The sequence below is a fragment of the Micromys minutus genome (genome assembly GCF_963924665.1).
Source record: "Micromys minutus genome assembly, chromosome: 23".
Taxonomy (NCBI): Eukaryota; Metazoa; Chordata; class Mammalia; order Rodentia; family Muridae; genus Micromys; species Micromys minutus.
Genome location: NC_137958.1, coordinates 19610678 through 19629512, shown reverse-complemented (window position 1 = coordinate 19629512; position 18835 = coordinate 19610678). Strand labels below are relative to the sequence as shown.

Genomic DNA, 18835 nt, shown 5'->3' with positions numbered 1-18835 from the left:
GATTTCTAGAAATTTTTTTTTCTTTCCTTGTTTTAGAACACAATTTCAGGTAGCTCAGGCTAGCCTCAAATTTACCAAGTAGTTAGGAATAACCTTGGACCTTTGATCTTCTTACCTCCACCCCCAACTCTTAGGACGAGGGGTATGCCACTATCAGTAAGATGTTTTAACACATTGCCCTCTACCTTCATTTAAAGAAAGGGGAAAATACACATAAATTAAGATTCTCAACATTTTTGCACCTTGGTGGCTTTAATCATGTTTGTTTTGTTTTACCATACAGCCTTTCAAGTATAAGTTCATCCAAAAGTAGGAAAGAACAATTTCAGTGCTCCATGAGAGATCAAATGCTTACATGTGTTTTAAAAATCCATACTAACTTTTACTTGTGAACATATAGGGATATTTCCCTATAGCATGAGAAATTTTGATAAGTTTGAAACCCAATGGTTTTACTATATTAAAAAAAGATTTTAGGATACATTATAATTTTTATATAGTTTAACAATACATTTTTAACATAAAAGCCAGATTTTTTTCTTATTCTGTTGTGATGAAGAATCTGGGTTATAGAAGGGTTTAGAGTTTTGCCTGAAGTCCAAAGCCTGCAAAAGACAGAGCCAGGAGTAACAGCCATTTTGTCCAGTGTTAGCATCTTTGGACCCATTTCCATATTCAATGGGTATAGACTTTATACTACAAGTGTGTGTATGCAAGTAACCTTATATACTGCTCTCTACAGAACGCAGATATATATTCCATGACCATATCTCACTGGACTGTAAAGAAAACTCCATGTGTTTGCAGCACTGTAGAACAAAGATTAAATAGGAGACATTCAGAAATGTCAATATCAGTTATGCTTAAAGGAAAGGCATTTTATCAGCAGAAAGAGTGATTAATTTAGTATTCATATGTGAAGTTAATGAAAAAGAAAGCCAGTTCTGAGCATATTATAGGTTACCAAGACCAAGGGTCATTTTGTTTTTTCCTCTTAAATTATGGCTGACATGCTGAACCACTGTTCCATTGGAGTCTAAACTTTTACTTTGTAAATCAAACACAATATAACATTGGAAGTTCAGCTCATCGAAGTTGGCAGAGTTTAATTAATTTAGACATAGGATCATAGCCACTTTCATCCTTTGAAAAAAATGGCTTCTCTGTGGTGGTGGGTATCATAAAAGGTGGACGAGTAAAGGAAACAATAGCCTTTGTCCTGTTCTTTCCTTGACTTCTTTCAGTGCTTCTTCCAACTCTCAATGAATACTCATATGCAGTTATTGGGATAGTATTTTATTTGAATTCTGTATTATAGACTCAAGCATAGATATATCCTTCCACAGAAACAGGTTTGTTTTCTAGTTTGTAATGTTAATAAAAAAATGAAATCAAACTATTACCAGGTTTTCTGTATCTTCATTAGTGTAAGTTAATAATTTTCATGTTGTATTTTTGGTACTGAATTATCTAAAATAAAATTAGATCTCTGGTGATTTATTCAATCATAATTAAATATATCATATATTAAATTAAATATATGTTATATTGTATATATATATATCATAAAGTAATATATAAATTGTTTCTCTCATATCACATTAAAAAGTTTACCATATGAGTAGCAACTTATTTTAAACATGTATATTCTCTGAGTGGTCACATGAACAGCATTAAAAGACATATAACCTATTTATTTTTCTGCATTAAGATTCTTTATATAAATTTTATAGTATCTTTCCTGGTAATACTGTAAGGTTAAACATTTATGTTAAGATTGAGTTTTTAGACAAGAGGTTCAGAGTTACAGTATGGCCACATGAAATCCGAATCTGATTATTTGCCAGGCTGGGCTTGGTGCCTAGATCACCAACATTCCCGCTATAACTGCAAGATTCTAAGAAAACCCATAAATTATTACACAGTATGAATTTCAGAACAAAGCTCGGGCACCATCCTTGCTAGCAGACATCTGATACAAAATACTGAATCAGTGAAAAAAAGAGGATGACAGGTAACTCACGGTCACTGTAACAGAGCTGCGGAGTGGCTCCATTTCCTTCCCTTTGACTTCCGTTGCCATTCAGAATGGGTTTGAAGAGGTCTAACTTGAAACTCTGCCATGAGTTCCATCAGAAATACTGTTAAAGCGATCCATACTGACCATAAAACGAACCGTTTGCCATCGTAAGTTGGAAAATACTTTTATGTGATTAGTAGAAAAATTGCCAAGAGCACTATTTTATGTATGGAAATGTTAATTCACCACTGGAAAAAGCATACATCTTCTGACCTAATTCATACCCGGGTCACCCAAGGGTGCAGAGTGCCAGAAATGCTCCTGAGTTTGCTCAGCTGTCACATATACCACCCAATATACATTGACACAGAGGCTTCTTAGTCATGAGTCTAAGACCTTCTTATAGGGCTTTTGTTGCCATGCCTGCCTGTTAGACATGTTACCTTGTGCCATAAGCATGCTTGTTTATGCAGTTAAACGATTATTCTTACATCTGGGTACTGGATCCCCCCAAAAGAGATGACCTACCTGTTAAAACAAAAAGAATGTTCACTGTTCTCACAATGTCACCCCACAGGCAAACTCTGCCAAAGGTGCACTGCTTTCCTTGAAAGAGATAAGGATGGGTTCATGTCCCCTGCTGGTTAATGGAGCCTCCGAAAACTCCAGGAGAAGCACACAAGGTGCAGAGAGAGAAGAGCAGGGGAACTGACAGCTCTGGCTAGATTCACTAGAACTTTCTTAGTGGATTGTGTGTACCAAAGATCAGATAGAAATTGTCTAGAAACGTAGCTTGTTATTTTCTTCTATGTATAAGGACAATGAGTTGCTTCGTGTACATCTGCATTTTACTTCTCCAAAATCTATTTTCATATGACATACATGTATGTACCAGACACACACTAAACATTCAAAAACCACCCTAATCCTACAATAACAAATCCTGTTTTTTGTCCTTCATTTGTATCTTTTTAGTTGCAGCATGCTCACGGATTTAAAAAAAAAAATCATCAAACGGAATAGCTATTTGGCTAATATGTTAAGATTAGCTCTTTCAATCCATTTAATTCATTTTGTCATTTCTAAAGTTTACACAAATTAATGTATTCCATGCTGAATGAGAACACTCAGCCTCTCTTTGATTTACTGACATGTTGAAAAAATGCTTCTTTTATAAATAAATGAAATATTTCTCTTGCTTTACTCTTCAGGACAACATTTTCAAGCTGCAGGACTCACATTTTGAAAATGGTCGTGGGAAGAGTCCTTATGACCCCAAACTACTGACTGCCTCCCTTCTCATAGGTATGTAGCCATCAGCTGATTAACTCGTGAACCTTTTGTCAGGAGGAGAATATCACCTGTGATGTTCACAAATACACTTTTGTAATGGAAAAACAAATCACTAATTGTTGACTTGTGTTTGCCCTATTCAAGCTGGATCATGTTTGAGAAGACAGCTCATCTGTGACTTCAGAATAGTTTACTAAATCATTGTACTTCCTTGGTTAAAGTTTAATTCTTTTTTAAGCATATTTCTTTCATGAAAAACTAGAGTAAAATTTTTGAGATATGGTTAAAAGCAAATGGCATTCAGTGTATCATGAAAGTTGTACGTCAAAAACAATTGTTTCAACATTTGGACAACTTCATCCACAAGATGAAGCCAAGGGGTGGGATAGCTGGCAGAGACTCCCTTGTGGTATTTTATGTGACTAACTGGAGAATCTTGTCATATGTGTGAGGAAGGAAAACATTCTATCATATGTTCTCTGGCTTTGGCATCTCCTTTGCTTAAACACTAGCAGAAGGATGTAGGTGACTTCCTTTTTCCTTTATGTGCACCATCTCTTTTCTGCATGTTTCTTGTTTATCTCTGTGGCAGAGGACTGGAGAATGCTTAAAAGTACAGCGGGTAAATAGAGGTGGGAAAAGTCAGAGTGTCGGTGTGTATTGAAAGGTGAAGTTTCTAGACAGACCTATAAATATCTGAAAACTGGGCTTAACTAAAGACAAAGCTAAAGTAAGGAATCATGCGGTGTGTTCCTCCTCATCTGGCCTCCTTCTATTCTTCATGAAGTTGATTTTTGTACTCACGAAAATAAAACTCTACTCATATAAGCAACTGCATTAACCCCAGAGAAATATGTTCACTATTGTCCAGTGTTTACTTTATCACTAACCTTTGCTCCCTTTAGAATAAAACATTGTAATATAAATTACTCCTTTACAGCCTTTCGATCTTGATCATTCTAATCCATTTGATCCATTAATGAAACATCTTTAAAAAAATAAAAAAAAAACTTCTTAAACCTGAAGAGAAACTGTATACTTAGGAAACTTATAATTTCCCCTGTTCAGGGGTAACCCAGTGTCTACACATGGATGCCTTCCTCATGCAATCTGAAAGTTGTCTTAAACAATGAGGAGGAATCTTACCTTGTTCTAACTTGTGATCTGTATTTATTTAAATTGCACAGTAAAAAAATGAGAAATATTATTGAAAAAGCCATCTGTAAAACTGTGCCTAAAGCTGTGTGAGCCTGTGGTCTGCTCCTCAGAAGGGATTTGCTTATTTATTTTATTATTCCACTGAGAAAGGATGATGACAGTTGGTGTTACATAGCTCCTATGGTATGCAACCACACAAAGTCCGCGAAGGAAAAGAGACTCCAAAGTTTGGTTTTATATTAGGGTTTCTTTGAAAAAGATGTATAGGTTGCTGAAAAGGAAAGGAGCAAGAGAGAACTTCAGCAAGATGTGGCTGAGAAAGAACAATAGATCTTTTAGAGATGCAGGCTTTCCATGAGAGTTCATACCTAAGATACTCACTACAGCAAAAACGTGACGAGAGACATTCAGAGGAAGGAAATGTTTATCAATCAAGCAAACTCAATTTCTGGATCTTTTAAGAAACAAAACATGCAGAAATAACAACAGCCTCTTTCATTTTTGGTAAAATCCCTTAAGATATTCACTATGGCATATTTAAAATGCTTCAATGATTCGGTATTGGAGTATTGAGGGGTCCCTGGAAGGCAGTGCCACAGATTGCATGGGGGAGTCAAGGACAAGTTGGGGAGTTGCTTCTCTCCTACCATGGGAGTTGTGGGGATTGAACTCAAGTGGATGGACTGGTGGCAAGCCTTCTTCTCCACTGGCCCATTATTCCCTTCCATGCAACACCATTTTGATTCAAGAGCTATTATTAGACCTTTTCTGTGGCTGTTTGCTTTAGATGCACATTGCAAATTTTCCTTTTCCTAGTACCTTTCTTTGTTGAATTTTTAGGTATTTTCTGTTATACTGCTTTATTGTGAATTTTAGTTTTAATGTGACTCATGAATTTTATGGGTCTTTTAAATACAAATACGTCTTCATTAACCAAACTTGAGTGTAGAGTCCTAGGTACTCTGAAATGCAAAGGAGGTACTTTACAAACCAGCAGGTAGGCATGTGGAAGTTCTGGTTTCTCTCATAATGAGTATCCCTCCTCAGACCAGCACATAAATGAGAAAGTTTAAGTCCAATTGTCTACAAATCTAGGTTTCACTCAGAACATCTCCGAATGTATCTTAACAGAAGATATTTTAGTTAGCAGATGGAATTTATACTTGCAACACCAGTATGAAAGTGTTCAACCAATAGTAAATGTTAAACCTAATGGACAGTTATAAATGGAGTTTATACAAACTATCAAAGGTTAGTAACCTCTCTACAAAATGTCATGGGTTTTGAAATGTTAACAACAGACAACTAGATTTTTTTTTTTCCTTGATGGGAGGCATAGCTACCAAAGTGCCCAAATCCAAATTACATCCTCTAAAAATTTTAAGTCACCTTAATAAAGTTATTTTTTTTCAAACTTTTAAAGTAATGGCTGTATGGCAGAATTTATTTTTAAAGTATCTCTTAGTTTCCCCACCTGCAGGTATTTTTGCCTTTGTCTAAAATATCCTTATTAAAGATAGCATTTGTTCCCTGGCTCAGTATAAATACCAGGTGTGAACAGAGCGCAGGAATAAAACCTAGTACTTTGTACACTAATTAAATAGTAACTCACATTTTCATGATAGAAGGAATAGCTAACTTGAGAGCAGTTTCGTGTTCTCAGTGAAATCTCTCCCAGGCAATTCAGAACTAAGAATTTAGAAATATTCCACCAGGAAGGAGTGTTGCTTTAAGCTGGGATTCTGCCTTGCCTCGGGGAATAAAACATAATTTGGCACGAAAACATGTGCTCAGTGGGTATTAGAACAAAAAAAGGTACTAACGTGATGAGATAGAATTGAGAACAGGATGCGAACCTCTCTGAGCCTTAGTTCTCTGCTGTGTAAAAGAGTATGCTTGGCTAATCCCACCAGCTTCTTGACAGGGCTAAATGCTGCCTTGTTAATAGAGTGCTGCTGATTTCTGCATTTCTGAAAGTACATAAAGCATGTCCAGACAAAAACGACTCATAATAGCTGTCCATGAGGAAGCTGGACAGCATGGTTGGTGCCCAAGACGTTTTATCATTTATCAAGGTACCATGTGAACGCAGAGAGCTATCAGCTCTTAAAAGAACTGCCTAGAGAGCAAACATAGAACCCATGTGTTGCTATAGAGACAGTGTTCAGTAAGAAGGAAGATGTCAAACATTTTTGGTATCCTACTGCTAGACTCTAGGTCTCATTCCTGTAGTGCCTGTTGGGAATGGAAAAGGAGAGAGATAAACGTCGTTTCTTCTTCTGTTTCTCATTACCCACTCCTCTGTGACTAGGATTTGCTTAAGGTGTTAACAACGTAATAGCCTGGCCTTTTCGTTTCTCTGATACTTGCACAGGTTCATGTCACCCTGCTCACCTGTGCCAGGAATGCTGCAATTTCATCAGGAAATTTATTTTTCCTTCTTCAGTTTCACCTCACCACACCCTTCTTAGAAATTGTAATCCGAGATATTAGCTGATCTAAGCCACATTGTTCCTTCATGTTGAGCTGTGAACAGCAATTGGAGACAGCATGTGAAGATTTGTTTTTAACACACACCTCTCAGGGAAGTCAGCTGTGGTGGATATGGAGGTCAGAGAGCTGTTTTCATTCATCCCAGTAAATCAAGCTTCCTTCAAACACAGCTTTCAAAGGTCACCACTAAGACAGAACGGACATGTACTTGAATAGTCCTCATGGCCTTTGGCACATTCTAGACAGTTTAGCTCCATCTGTCAGAGCTGTGCATCATCGTTCGATGTTTTTGAGCCATCAACTTTCCATGTATATTTCTTTACACAGATGCTTTAAGTTTTTGCTGGTTAGACCGTGCCCAAATCCTTGAGTGTATTATTCTAACATCAGCTTAACAAAACTGGACACATTCCATCTTTTCTTTCACTAGAGACAGCTCAAGGACACATATCAACAGTAATATCACTCAAAACAGGAAAAATGTGTGTGTGTGTGTGTGTGTGTGTGTGTGTGTGTGTTTCAGTAATGTGAATCTACAATGCATGTTAACACTATAGTCAAGAAATTGTGAACAGATAATTTGATTACTTCACAAATTGCCTAGAAAGGACAAAACTTCCATTTTGTTTTATTGTTATACTTACCTATTCCCTCACATAAGCTATTGGGCATTATGTAAACTCAAAACTACCTAGATCATCCTAGTGTGCCATAAACTATGGCTCAATTGTAGTACATTCAAATGTATTAACTGGCATAGACAAGGATTGGTATTATATGTTGGCTCAGAAACCACCAAAAATTGTAAGAAGAGGGCATTCTTCCACCTAGATTATCAGCCAAAGCAACAAAGATGTTACATCTGCTGTGTAACCCTCACCCATAATAAGAATCCTCACAGAATCTCAGTAGAGAATTGTATCTAAGGCTGAAAGCACAAAACAGCGATTAAGAATGAATACGGATAAGAAGAAATTATGCCCTGAAATGCCTCACAATTACCTGAAATGATCCATTTCCCAAAACTTAGTCTCTGGCAAAAGGTAATATTGGGTAAAAGGTGGTTTTCCCTGGATGCAGGCAAGTGACCGCTAAACCTCACCCACTCACTTGTTCAAAAATTAATTTTTAAATGTAGTTACCTTCTCTGTAAAAAATGGAGTTCTTCTGCTTTGTCCAAATTGTCTTCCTGTCTGTTGAGAACATTGGAAGACTATCAGTCTCTCCTGATTCTTTCTCTGATGCTAAGTTTTTTCATATTTATATATCCCTTCACTTTAGACAGTGAACAAGAGAAGTAATCTCAACCACGTAACTCAAAATTCAACTATCTCTAATACCTCAAGTAATTGGCTATAGCCATTTGATTTAACCAATAGTTTTAAATTAATAAACAAGATTTGCACAACAAAAGCTTGTAAATGTGAGAATTTCCTTGTAAGCCTAGACCAAATTTAACATTACAATACATAGCAAGAGATCACACCTCTACATCATGACACTGTATTTCTCCCATGTCTGATATAGGATCCTGTTGGGTATGATTAACCTACATTAACTAGCATTGCTCAGTTCCACATTTTGCAATTTTACTTTCACAATATAACATCAGAAGAATGTCAAAAACTCATTTTATGCTTTAGAAATTCCAAGACAAAAAGAGCACAAAATGTCCACTCATGAGGCTTGCATCCGGGCCAGAACTCCAACTTGTCATATAAAGTTTTAACCAACATCCTCTTGTTCTTGCTGATGAAAAAAAAAAACCCAAAGAAAGAAACAAAAAACAAATGAGACAAATATCTACCAATACCTTGTTAAGGTTTAAGGTATTGATTTTTAATGAAAAGATAAATATAGAGGAGTTATAAGGAATTATAAGCATTCAAGTATTCCAAAAAGCCTCTGAATGAGTGCCTTCTTTATAGTGTTAGGCTTCTATCTGGCAAAACAGTACTCTATCATAATTTATGTGAATAAATCATATTTCTACTTAGCATTTAATTAAGGAGGAAAGTACAAGATATTTAAGAATTCCAAAGATACCATAAATAGGATGATTTATGAGTATTACTAATAGTACTATGATTTTGATTAATAGCTTGTAACATATTACGGTGTAACCAACAATTTGCTTACCTTGAGTCGCAGTAATCTAATTTTAAAGTTCATTGAAAAAGAAAAGAAGAAATGCAGTTCTAAGGAGACCTTTTTTTTGCTCTTCTTCAATGTTTTCAAGACTCTTCAAAGAGTCAGAAAGCTAAACATGTAGGGGAATGCCAGGGTGTTAGGTGAGAGTGGGTTAGTGGGAGAGGGAGCATCCTCATAAAAGTAGGGGGAGAAGGAGGGAAGAGGTGGGAACAGGGAAAGAGTATAACATTTGAAATGTAAATACATAAATAAAAAAATTACTCAAAAGCAAAATAAATAGACACGCACACAAGTAAAAGAAAGTTAGACATGGTGGCACACACCTTTAATTCCAGCAATCTTGAAGCAGAAGCAGGTGGATCTCTTTCATTTTGAGCTCAGCCTGGTCAGCATAAGAAATTTGAGGCCAGACAGCATTTAATAGTGAATCCTTGACACAAACAAACAAACAAAATAAATAAATATGCCAGAAATGCGAAGTTTCACTGACAAAGCTGATTTGGGTTACATTACTGAGAATATCTGTTTTGTTATAAAGCTTCTGTGAGTGAAAAGTTAAGTAAACAATAATATATAATAATGATATTAGCTAAATATTCCCGAAGTATTTATTCCAGAAGACTGACAGATAATTTTGTATTTATCTAATAAAGAAGTATATGGAAAATGATTGATATATAAACATTTAACTTGCTTCTCTATGATCTCTTTACTTTGTGACTATTCTCCAGTTAATAATTATGAGAACATTAGCCCATCCTAATAACTAAAAGAATATTATTAATGTCTTTTAAATGATTGCGTGTTATTTGTGGAAACATATTTTACTACTTTAGTTATTTTGCTTTATAAATACAGTGATTTACTTCAAGTAGTTTGGCAATTACATGTTATCTAGAAGAGAGAATGAGATGCTTTCTAGCTCTGTGACAGAAAACATAAATTTGGCAATCTGCATTTCATTGAAAGGCCCATGTTTTAGCATGGTAGTCTTAGAATTAAGCAAGGGCCTGGATATGAACATTCTCCCTGGCTCCCAAACCATTAAACTGAACACCTTGGCCTTCCTAAAGTGTAAAATAGGGTTGGAAAGCACAGAATGGTACTCAGCCAACGTAACTCTGCTTTCTCGTCCTTTTGTTCCCACCCGTGCCTCTTGTTTTGAGCTCCTAGTAATGACTCTTCCCTAATCAACCTATGACAGAGCGTCCATGCAGGTTTTGTACCAAATCATCAAAAGAAATAGAATCTGAACTCTCTGAGTTCCAACTCGGTTTTCCAGAATTGCTTACTTTTAAGAGCTTTGTTAAATCTGAAAATCTGTTTAGGATTTAGGTTTGGACATTACAATGTCTTATACCATTTTGAAATGTGTTCTATACTAGAAGTATTCAAAGATATAAAGTAAGCTTGGGACGTAGGTAGGTGGATAAAGTAATAGCAAACCAAGTGGGGAAGCAGATTTCTGGTTCTCCAGAACCCACAGAAAAATGTGTCCAGGACTGCAAAGGCCACCTGTAACCCCAATATACAATGAGCAGAATCAGGAAGAACTCAGGGGAGGGAAAGGGGGGACTAGCTAACTCTTTGGACCTGGTAAATTCTAGGTTCTGAAGACCCTTTCTTAGTGAGGGCAAAGTGAAAAGAAATGAAGAACATCATCTGAGTTTAGCTTTGTTTGGGCCTCCACCACATACTTACAGTAATGTGTACATATCCACAAGGAAACACACACACACACATACATATACAGACACACATACACATGCAGACAGACAGACAGACAGACACACACACACACACACATCAGTGCACTATATATGAAAATTTTTCACCAGAAAACATTAGTTTTTTTTACACTAAAGTATTGCAGATCAGTTCTGCTGGAAATTAGTACACCAAACATTTAATTACAATTAAATTAAGTTATGCACATGACGCTTGCAACTATTACACCCTGACAAATAAGGTTCTTTGAGCCATAAAAGCCAATGCAAAATCAAACTATTCAACAAATATAATTCTTAACTTTCATGTTTTTTAAGTCCATCGATGATGAAAATCCAAAATTTCATGTTTAGCTATGCTCACAGAATCCGACTTTCTTCTTATTTCCTGAATGAGAAACACAGCGATGTTCATTTTATAGACCCCTTCTTTCAGGACACAAGGATGGAAGACAAACAGCTTTGCATAATGATGGGAATAACATTTGTCTAAACATGAACATTACGCTATGGCTGCTTTGCTTTCCTTGCCTCCCTTCCATTAATAATATGTGCTTGGTCTCCCTTGTCACAACACAGATGGTGAGTTGTACTCTGGAACTGCCGCGGATTTCATGGGACGGGACTTCGCTATCTTCAGAACATTGGGGCACCATCACCCCATCAGGACCGAGCAGCATGACTCCCGGTGGCTCAATGGTAGGCCGTACGTGTGAGATCACAGGCACAGGACATGTCACCTATTGTTCCTGCAAAGATTTCCTTTACGGGACACACAAGTCACATAAGATTTAGTCAGCTGTTAAGATAATGGTGGTAACGTCACAACCAGGGGTGTGAGAAAATGGGGAAAAAGGAAAAGGAGATTAACGACTGAGGAAGTATTTGTTTTGTGCCAAATATGAAGTTCCTCGGTTGTCAACTAAAGAAAGGTCCTGAAGATACGGAAAGGGAGGCAATGGAAAAAAGATATCGTCTTAAAGGGAAAGCACGCCATATCTCAGGGATAGTCTTTGCCCTCTTGCCTTTGGCCAGTGCTTTGAAAACCTCATTTTAAGGTGTGTCATAATTTAAAACAATTTTTGCTTCCTAAATTCCATTTTAGTGCTTTCAAATTTTCAGATGACTTTTACATCTCTCAAATAAACAGAACCAAAACCAAGCAAACAAATGAACAAAATTAATCTCATTTTAAAAGCAACCAAAGGAAGGCCTACATCTACCCAGTGCAGTGAAGATCTCAGTTTTCCCTGTGTAAAGCACCACTGGTTTAACTCTTGAGGAAAAATAGTTTTTGAAAATTGCTCTCACTTTTTTTTTGTATTTAAGTTATCTCAGCATAGTACAAAATATGCAAAATCTATAAGCTTAAATAAATATAAATATTGTGATTTAGAGTGTAAATTATATATATATATGTAGTTTGATTGTTATATTTTGATTATTGCCTTACCCATGAAATAATCAAATGCTTCTATAACTTTCAATATGATATTGAGACAGTGACTTTGATGACTTAATCTAAATTTTGTATTTCTGTTTTCTTAATCACCTGAAATAATCTGGCTAGTTTCTAATGTCTCATATTTGGAGTCTGACTTGGATGCATAGACATCCTTGATGTATGTAAGTTTATGGTTCATGGTTATCTAGGTTCTCAGAAAAATGCTGGACCATTGTTCTCTGAACATCCACAGTACTTCTTCAGGGAACCCCAGCCTTCCACACTTCTATCATCCATTTGCCCATTTAAAAAGAAAAATCACATCCAGATCTCAGGAAACCTTCAGAGGAGGGTGGAATCATTATTACTTTTAATCAGTCCCTTCAAGTGATCATTCAGAGCATAAAATAGACCCCTAGTCACCCTACTCCACATCTCTTTCCTCCTCTGTCAGTGCTTCTAACTGTACTTCTATTGCTCATGCACTAGTAGCAAAGACACAGACCGTGTCTGTCATGTGATCTCCCTGCCTCTCAATCGAATTGCTGCTTACCTTAATTTACCTAAATAGAATTTATTTTATTGTTCTCATCTCTTTTAGTGCCTTTTATATTTATTGTGTGTATACATGTGTATTCATATGTTTGAGGCTGCACATGCCACAAATTTTGTGCTCTTTGGAGTTAGGACACTTGGAGAGATTGGTTTTCTTCTTCCACCATATCGAGGTTGAGGATCAAACTCAGGCCATCACACCTAGAAGAAAGCACAGAAACCATTTTAAGCCCTCGAGTCATCTATCTTGCCTTCTATTTCTCTTTGCTAAAAGGTCTCCCCCGTGACCTGGAATTTTGATCCATTATGTTATGTAAAAACAAACAAACAAAAGTGCTTCTTTAAGTATGGCTAAGTTCAGTGTCTGCCTGGGACTTTTATCCTCAAGATTTTCCCCCACTGCCAACTGACTTCAACTTAACTTTTTCCAACAGTCTACCTCATGACCTTGTTTTTCAAAGCCTAGCCCTGGTTATCTGAAGCTTTTCATCCAGCTTTATTTAGAATCTGCTATGGAGTATTTTCCACTATAGCAGAAACAGACAAAGAAGTCAAACCAAGTTACTTCCTGCTTTTCCATCTTTCTTCAAATTTTGCTTCTTTTTTTTTTTCAAAAGTTGCTCACTGCTGTTTTAAATATACATAATCATGACAATATTCATGACTGAGTACAAATCTCAAAGTAATAAAATGGCATTTGACGTAGAGTCAAATTTCTACCCTACTTGCAGGATAGGAAATACCGAGATGCCAGCATGCTCTGAAAAACTGGGAATCCCAGTGAGGGACAGAGGAGATGAGGGCTCAATAAAAAGGCATGTTTAGAGAAAGAGAGAGAAAGAAACAGAAAGACAGGGACACAGAGAGACAGAGAGAGAGACATAGAGACACAGCAAGAGATGAGAAGAGATAGAAAGAGACAGAGACAGAGAAAGTCAGAGACAGGCAGAGACAGACAGACAGAGCTGTTGACTACCCAACACCTATCTTCACAGCTAGAATGGTGTGGGGAAGCATGACATCACTAACTGCTCTGTTCTCAAATGGAAATATTTGTGTGGGAGAGAAAATGTTTGTTTTGTTTTGTTATTCAGGAACAAAGCGTCTTTGATCTACTAAGGACCCTGGTACTCTTAGAGGATTTTGCTGTCCATGAGAAACAAATCTGATTAGGAGATGGAATAACACAAAAGAGGATGTAGTATCTATTTCATTTTTATGGCCTTAAGGAAAAAGCCATTGAGCTAAAGTTGCTTTCATGCTGCACACACACACACACACACACACACACACACACACACACACACACACACGTTGACAGCTGACTCTGAAGAATTTACACTGTGGGAAAACAGTCATTGTCTGCAGCTTTGTATGTCATCTCTGGAAATGTGTGGTTCATCTGAGAATTCAGTTATCAGTCTCTCAGCACTAAATGTGAGAACTGATTTTTCCCCCCAAATTAACAGAAAGGTTCCCTCTGACAGGATGCAGAAACCAGATTGTGCTGAGTGTGGGGATGCAGGCATGTTCGTAACAGAACCAGAGGCCTGTGAGTCACACGCTTGGAGAAATCAGATAGTATTTCAGAAAAAAATGAAAACATAATGCTTACACATTAGTGTGTGCATAAAATGAATAACTCTGAGGCATTAGTTTAGACTACAGAATCCTCACTATTGCCAGAGATAATACACTGCCTTGTAAGACAGTGTCCAGTGGTCTTCAGGGCATTGAAGTAATTTGGAAGCATATCTCTCTTTGAGTTTCACCAACTGCTCATAACTTTGGATGAACTATTAGGTGACCATTTCTGTTCATGCTAAAGACAAGCAAAAATATTGTTATCTTGAAATAGGTCTTGAAATATCTTGAGTTTTTAAGTGTAACCTCACTAATTTAATACTTAAAAAAAAACCATACTTTTGTAATAACATCATTAACATTTTTAGTCTAGTTTGAACCAGAAAGAATTGGAAGAATTTATCCATTGGCATTAAAAATTTAAAATATATGAGATCTCCATGTTTACTTTACAAATTAGTATATTATAGCTGTCCTCGTGTTTTAGACCAAAGACCAAAACCTAATTTGAGTTTCCTAGTGATTAAAATAACTTCTGATTTCACATATGTACAACATTGGTTTGATATGTGCTAAAAGTCATGTTTTCCTTCTGGGCCTCATAAATTCTCTCAATGTGTTTTAGTTTTAACCTTCAATTCTAATTTCAGCTTCTAATAATTTAGAAAATAACTTAGCCTTTTCTGTGTATATTTGTGGTTAGAGAACAAATTTCCGCTGCCCAGCGAGCTATCCAGTTACTATACTCTTTAGCCATTCATTAGAATAGATGGATGACTAGTCCACATTTTTTTTTTCTATTTGATGAAGACTGTTTTCCACATCGTTCATGTCCTTGACTAATACTGACTGCTGTATAATTTCAACGAAAATCCATCAGCTTTAAAATGATGTTTGTCCTTGACTTTGACCTTTACGTGTGATGGAAAGGTAATACTGACTCCGCCCTACAGTTTCCAGGAAATGAAAAAAGGATGCATAGCATAGCAACGTATAAAGAGCACAGAGATTCTGAGTGACAGCAAGGTTTCCTTGCTAAGCTAAGCGTTGTCCTGTAGCACACTCCTTTGGCCAGGGACTGCTGGGGAGATGTGTAGGGCTCTCTGTCCATGGTCATTCTGGAAAGAGGGCGAAAGGGCAACCTGATCTGGCTTCAGGACAAGGAAACCACACAGATCCTTGAGAGAGCTGAGCCTGGTGAACACAAACAGACCTAATTACATGCCCAGAGTGTGAGGCTCTCCCATTCATTTCAGGAAGACCTGTTTTCTTTTAGTGGAATTTCCTAAAAGGATCGTGCCTGTGGATAAACCGACCCACTTGTTTTCCTTTCCCCCCCCCCCACCTCCTGTAATTGAAATGGTATGTGAGTCATCACTGCACTTCCTTTCCCAGTCTCACAGACGTACCAGGATTCTCTGCCCTCATTGGAACCAGCAGAACTTCCTCTGTGGTCATGTACTAGGATATTGCACATTCTCCAAAGATTCAAATTTCTCCACAGGATGCATTTTTAGAAAAATAAAACCAAGAAACATGACTTCAAATAAACTAAAAGAACACAGATTAATATTGGAACCAGAGACTGAGTCCTGAATCGCCTGTAAAACACTTTTGATAAATAATTTTAATTCTAACATGGCTGAAGATATAAACCAGGTCAGAGGTCCACTGGCATTCTTTTAATAAGTAAAATGAAGTACCTATTTAATATAATCTCAGAAGTCCTCACTATTTCCTTTCTTCCGTTGTTTCAGTGTCTTTAGTAAGTGAGTATAATTTTCTGACCATGGAGGAAAGCTTCTGCACCAACCTTGCATTGAGGTTATCGAGTGACTGAGAGGCTGCATCTGACTTCAGTTAAAAACAAAAACAAACAAACAAAAAAAAACCCCAAAAACAAAATACAACAATAACAACAAATAACCAAAGAAAAAAGCCAAACCAAACCAAACAACCAAGCCAGAGAACCATTTGAAAACCCTTCCCAGGGTATGTTGTTTCAGCTGCTTTTCTAGGGCTAGGACATGCATCCTGCTGTAGTCTTGTTCCGTTCATGCTCAGGCATTCATGTTGTGGAGACTTTACATGTATCATTTCCCTGGCATGCTTATGAGAAGCACTGTCATAGAGCAATCCTAATCCTTTGACCCTTACAGCCTTTTCGTCCCCTCTTCCATGTTCTTTCTGTGTCTTACTGTGATATAATAGTGACTTAATACATAGGTCATTTGGGGCTAAACTACCCCAGAAATCATATACATACAAGTAACACTATCATTATACCGAGTCAGCATTTGGTAGTTTATATAAAAATATATTTTACACCAATTATGAAAGAGAGTCCAGAGGTCATGCATTTGGGAGAGATCCAGAAGTTCCGGGTATGTGGGAAAGGTCAGTGAGAAAGAGAAAATAAAAGTCATGCAATAATTCAATTTCAAAATTATTTTGAAAATATTGAAATGGGACAATAATGTGTCTTTGAACATCTAAAGCCTATATGAATATAGTAGCAAAGATTTAATAGCAAAATTCTTAGCTTCCAAGTTACATCTCCAGGGAATTTCCTTCACACTTTTCATTGGCAGTATTGGTAAGCCAGTGTAGAGTACTGGATGGTGGGTTTTCATACATTTATTGTCAAACTTAACTAAGAAGTCATACCTGTGCCTGAATATGTCTTCAGCCTCATACATTGTACTTTCTCATCAATTGATTACCAAAAATTTAACTAACAATCAGAACCTATCTCACAATAGTATATATGATCTATAATTTACACCATGAAATTGTTGTAGCCTTTAAAGATGATAAATTCAACAGAATTACTAAACATGCCTTTCTTTTAAAGAACCAAACTTACCAAATAGCCACATTGCCAAACTCCCATCAGTTATATTACATTAGTATAAAAAGTATCTTACTTTAAAGCAGTTTTATGTGAACAAATCAATAATGGTGAATAATCATTTAGAGTAAAACTTAACACATTATCACAAACACGCTATAAAGTTGACTTTTAAAATCCTTGATGAAAAAAAAACAACCTAAATTAAACTTTTAAGATATACTATTTTAATACTTTGTATGGTAGTGTAAGCAATACTGTTCTCAAACTTGATGTATTGATCCGTTTCCAGTCACGTATTGCCAGGCTAAGAGAGTGATAAGAACAGAAGCTAAGGTAAGCAGTGCTGTTTACTTAGATTTGAACTTAAACTGGCATGAGAAAAGATGAGAGAAAAGCTTAGAAAATTCCTTAAAGCCCACTTCCTTTCCCCCTCATTTTTCTCCCTCTTGATTTACAATCAGTTCGATGAATGCTGCCCCTGTCTGTCCTGATATCCTCTTCCAGTGTCTCTGCATTCTGAGCCTTGTTGCCCTCAATAGGGATTTACAGCGGGCTGTGTAATCAGGGTCCTCTGTGCAGGGGCATCAAGCAAGAGATTTACTCTGAGAAGTAGATACCATGACAATGCCTGTAACCATGGTGTGACTGGCCTCCCTGACATGGAACTCAAAAGCTTTCCCCCTGTGAAGACAGAGGCCCGTTTGCAAATTAATTAGTTTCTGGGCAGCTTGATTGTTGACCCAGAGTTTGCAGAGTGGAAAAACAATCAGATTAGTGTGCTCAGGGTAAAAGACCAGTGCATACTTGCGTGTGGCTTGCTCAGCTATTGAAACTGTGAATGCAGTGAAACAAATTCCATTCTGAGAAGGCTCGGCAGAGGTTAAGTATGATGAGCCTGGAGATCCCCAACAGCAGGGGCCGAGGAATTAACGGATTTCAGCCAGATAAAGCTGGATGACTGGACTAGATGCCATTGAATCTTAATGGCATAGCCAGTTTCAAAAGAAACAGCCACTTGTTACATTCGCTGCACGAACGAGAGCGATAATTTTACAATATTATTGAATACTGTGCGAAGGCTTGATCCAAATTATTTCAGAAAAAGAGTACAGGAGCATTCAAAAATGGAAGAAAGTTTATTAGAATTAAGCTGCTCTGATGGTTTCTAAATGGAAAAAAAAGCTATAGAACAACTTATTTTTAAAGGTAGATAAGATATACCGTTGCTCTACTTGAACTGTTACGTGAAGTTTAATATTTAAGTGCCTTATAAAAATCAACTGAAGACAGAAGTCAAAAGATGTACATTTCGCTATTTATTTTTTATACATTTTAGCTTAGATAATTATGCTTAAAAATATTATAGGCATATAAATATTGTGGGCAAGAATTCTAAATGAAATGTTTGGTGATAAAATTTTATTTCAACCAAAATGTATTACATTTCTTTTTATAACATTTAAGCAATATGTAATTTCCTTTTTCTGGTATGAATTGTAGATATCTCCCTAAAAATCATAGTGTCTGACACAATCCTTCCCCATTCAAAACTCACT

General features: G+C 36.7%; 1 protein-coding gene across 1 annotated transcript in view; it reads left to right on the top strand.

The window, feature by feature from the left end:
• SEMA3A (semaphorin 3A) overlaps window positions 1–18835 on the top strand; it is a gene marked incomplete at both ends in the record, with an annotated part of 190685 nt that overhangs the window by 109324 nt on the left and 62526 nt on the right. The window contains 2 exons of the mRNA XM_080936191.1: window positions 3232–3325; window positions 11422–11541. Coding sequence (XP_080792317.1) covers window positions 3232–3325; window positions 11422–11541 — 214 coding nt within the window. The remainder of the gene's footprint in view (window positions 1–3231; window positions 3326–11421; window positions 11542–18835) is intronic.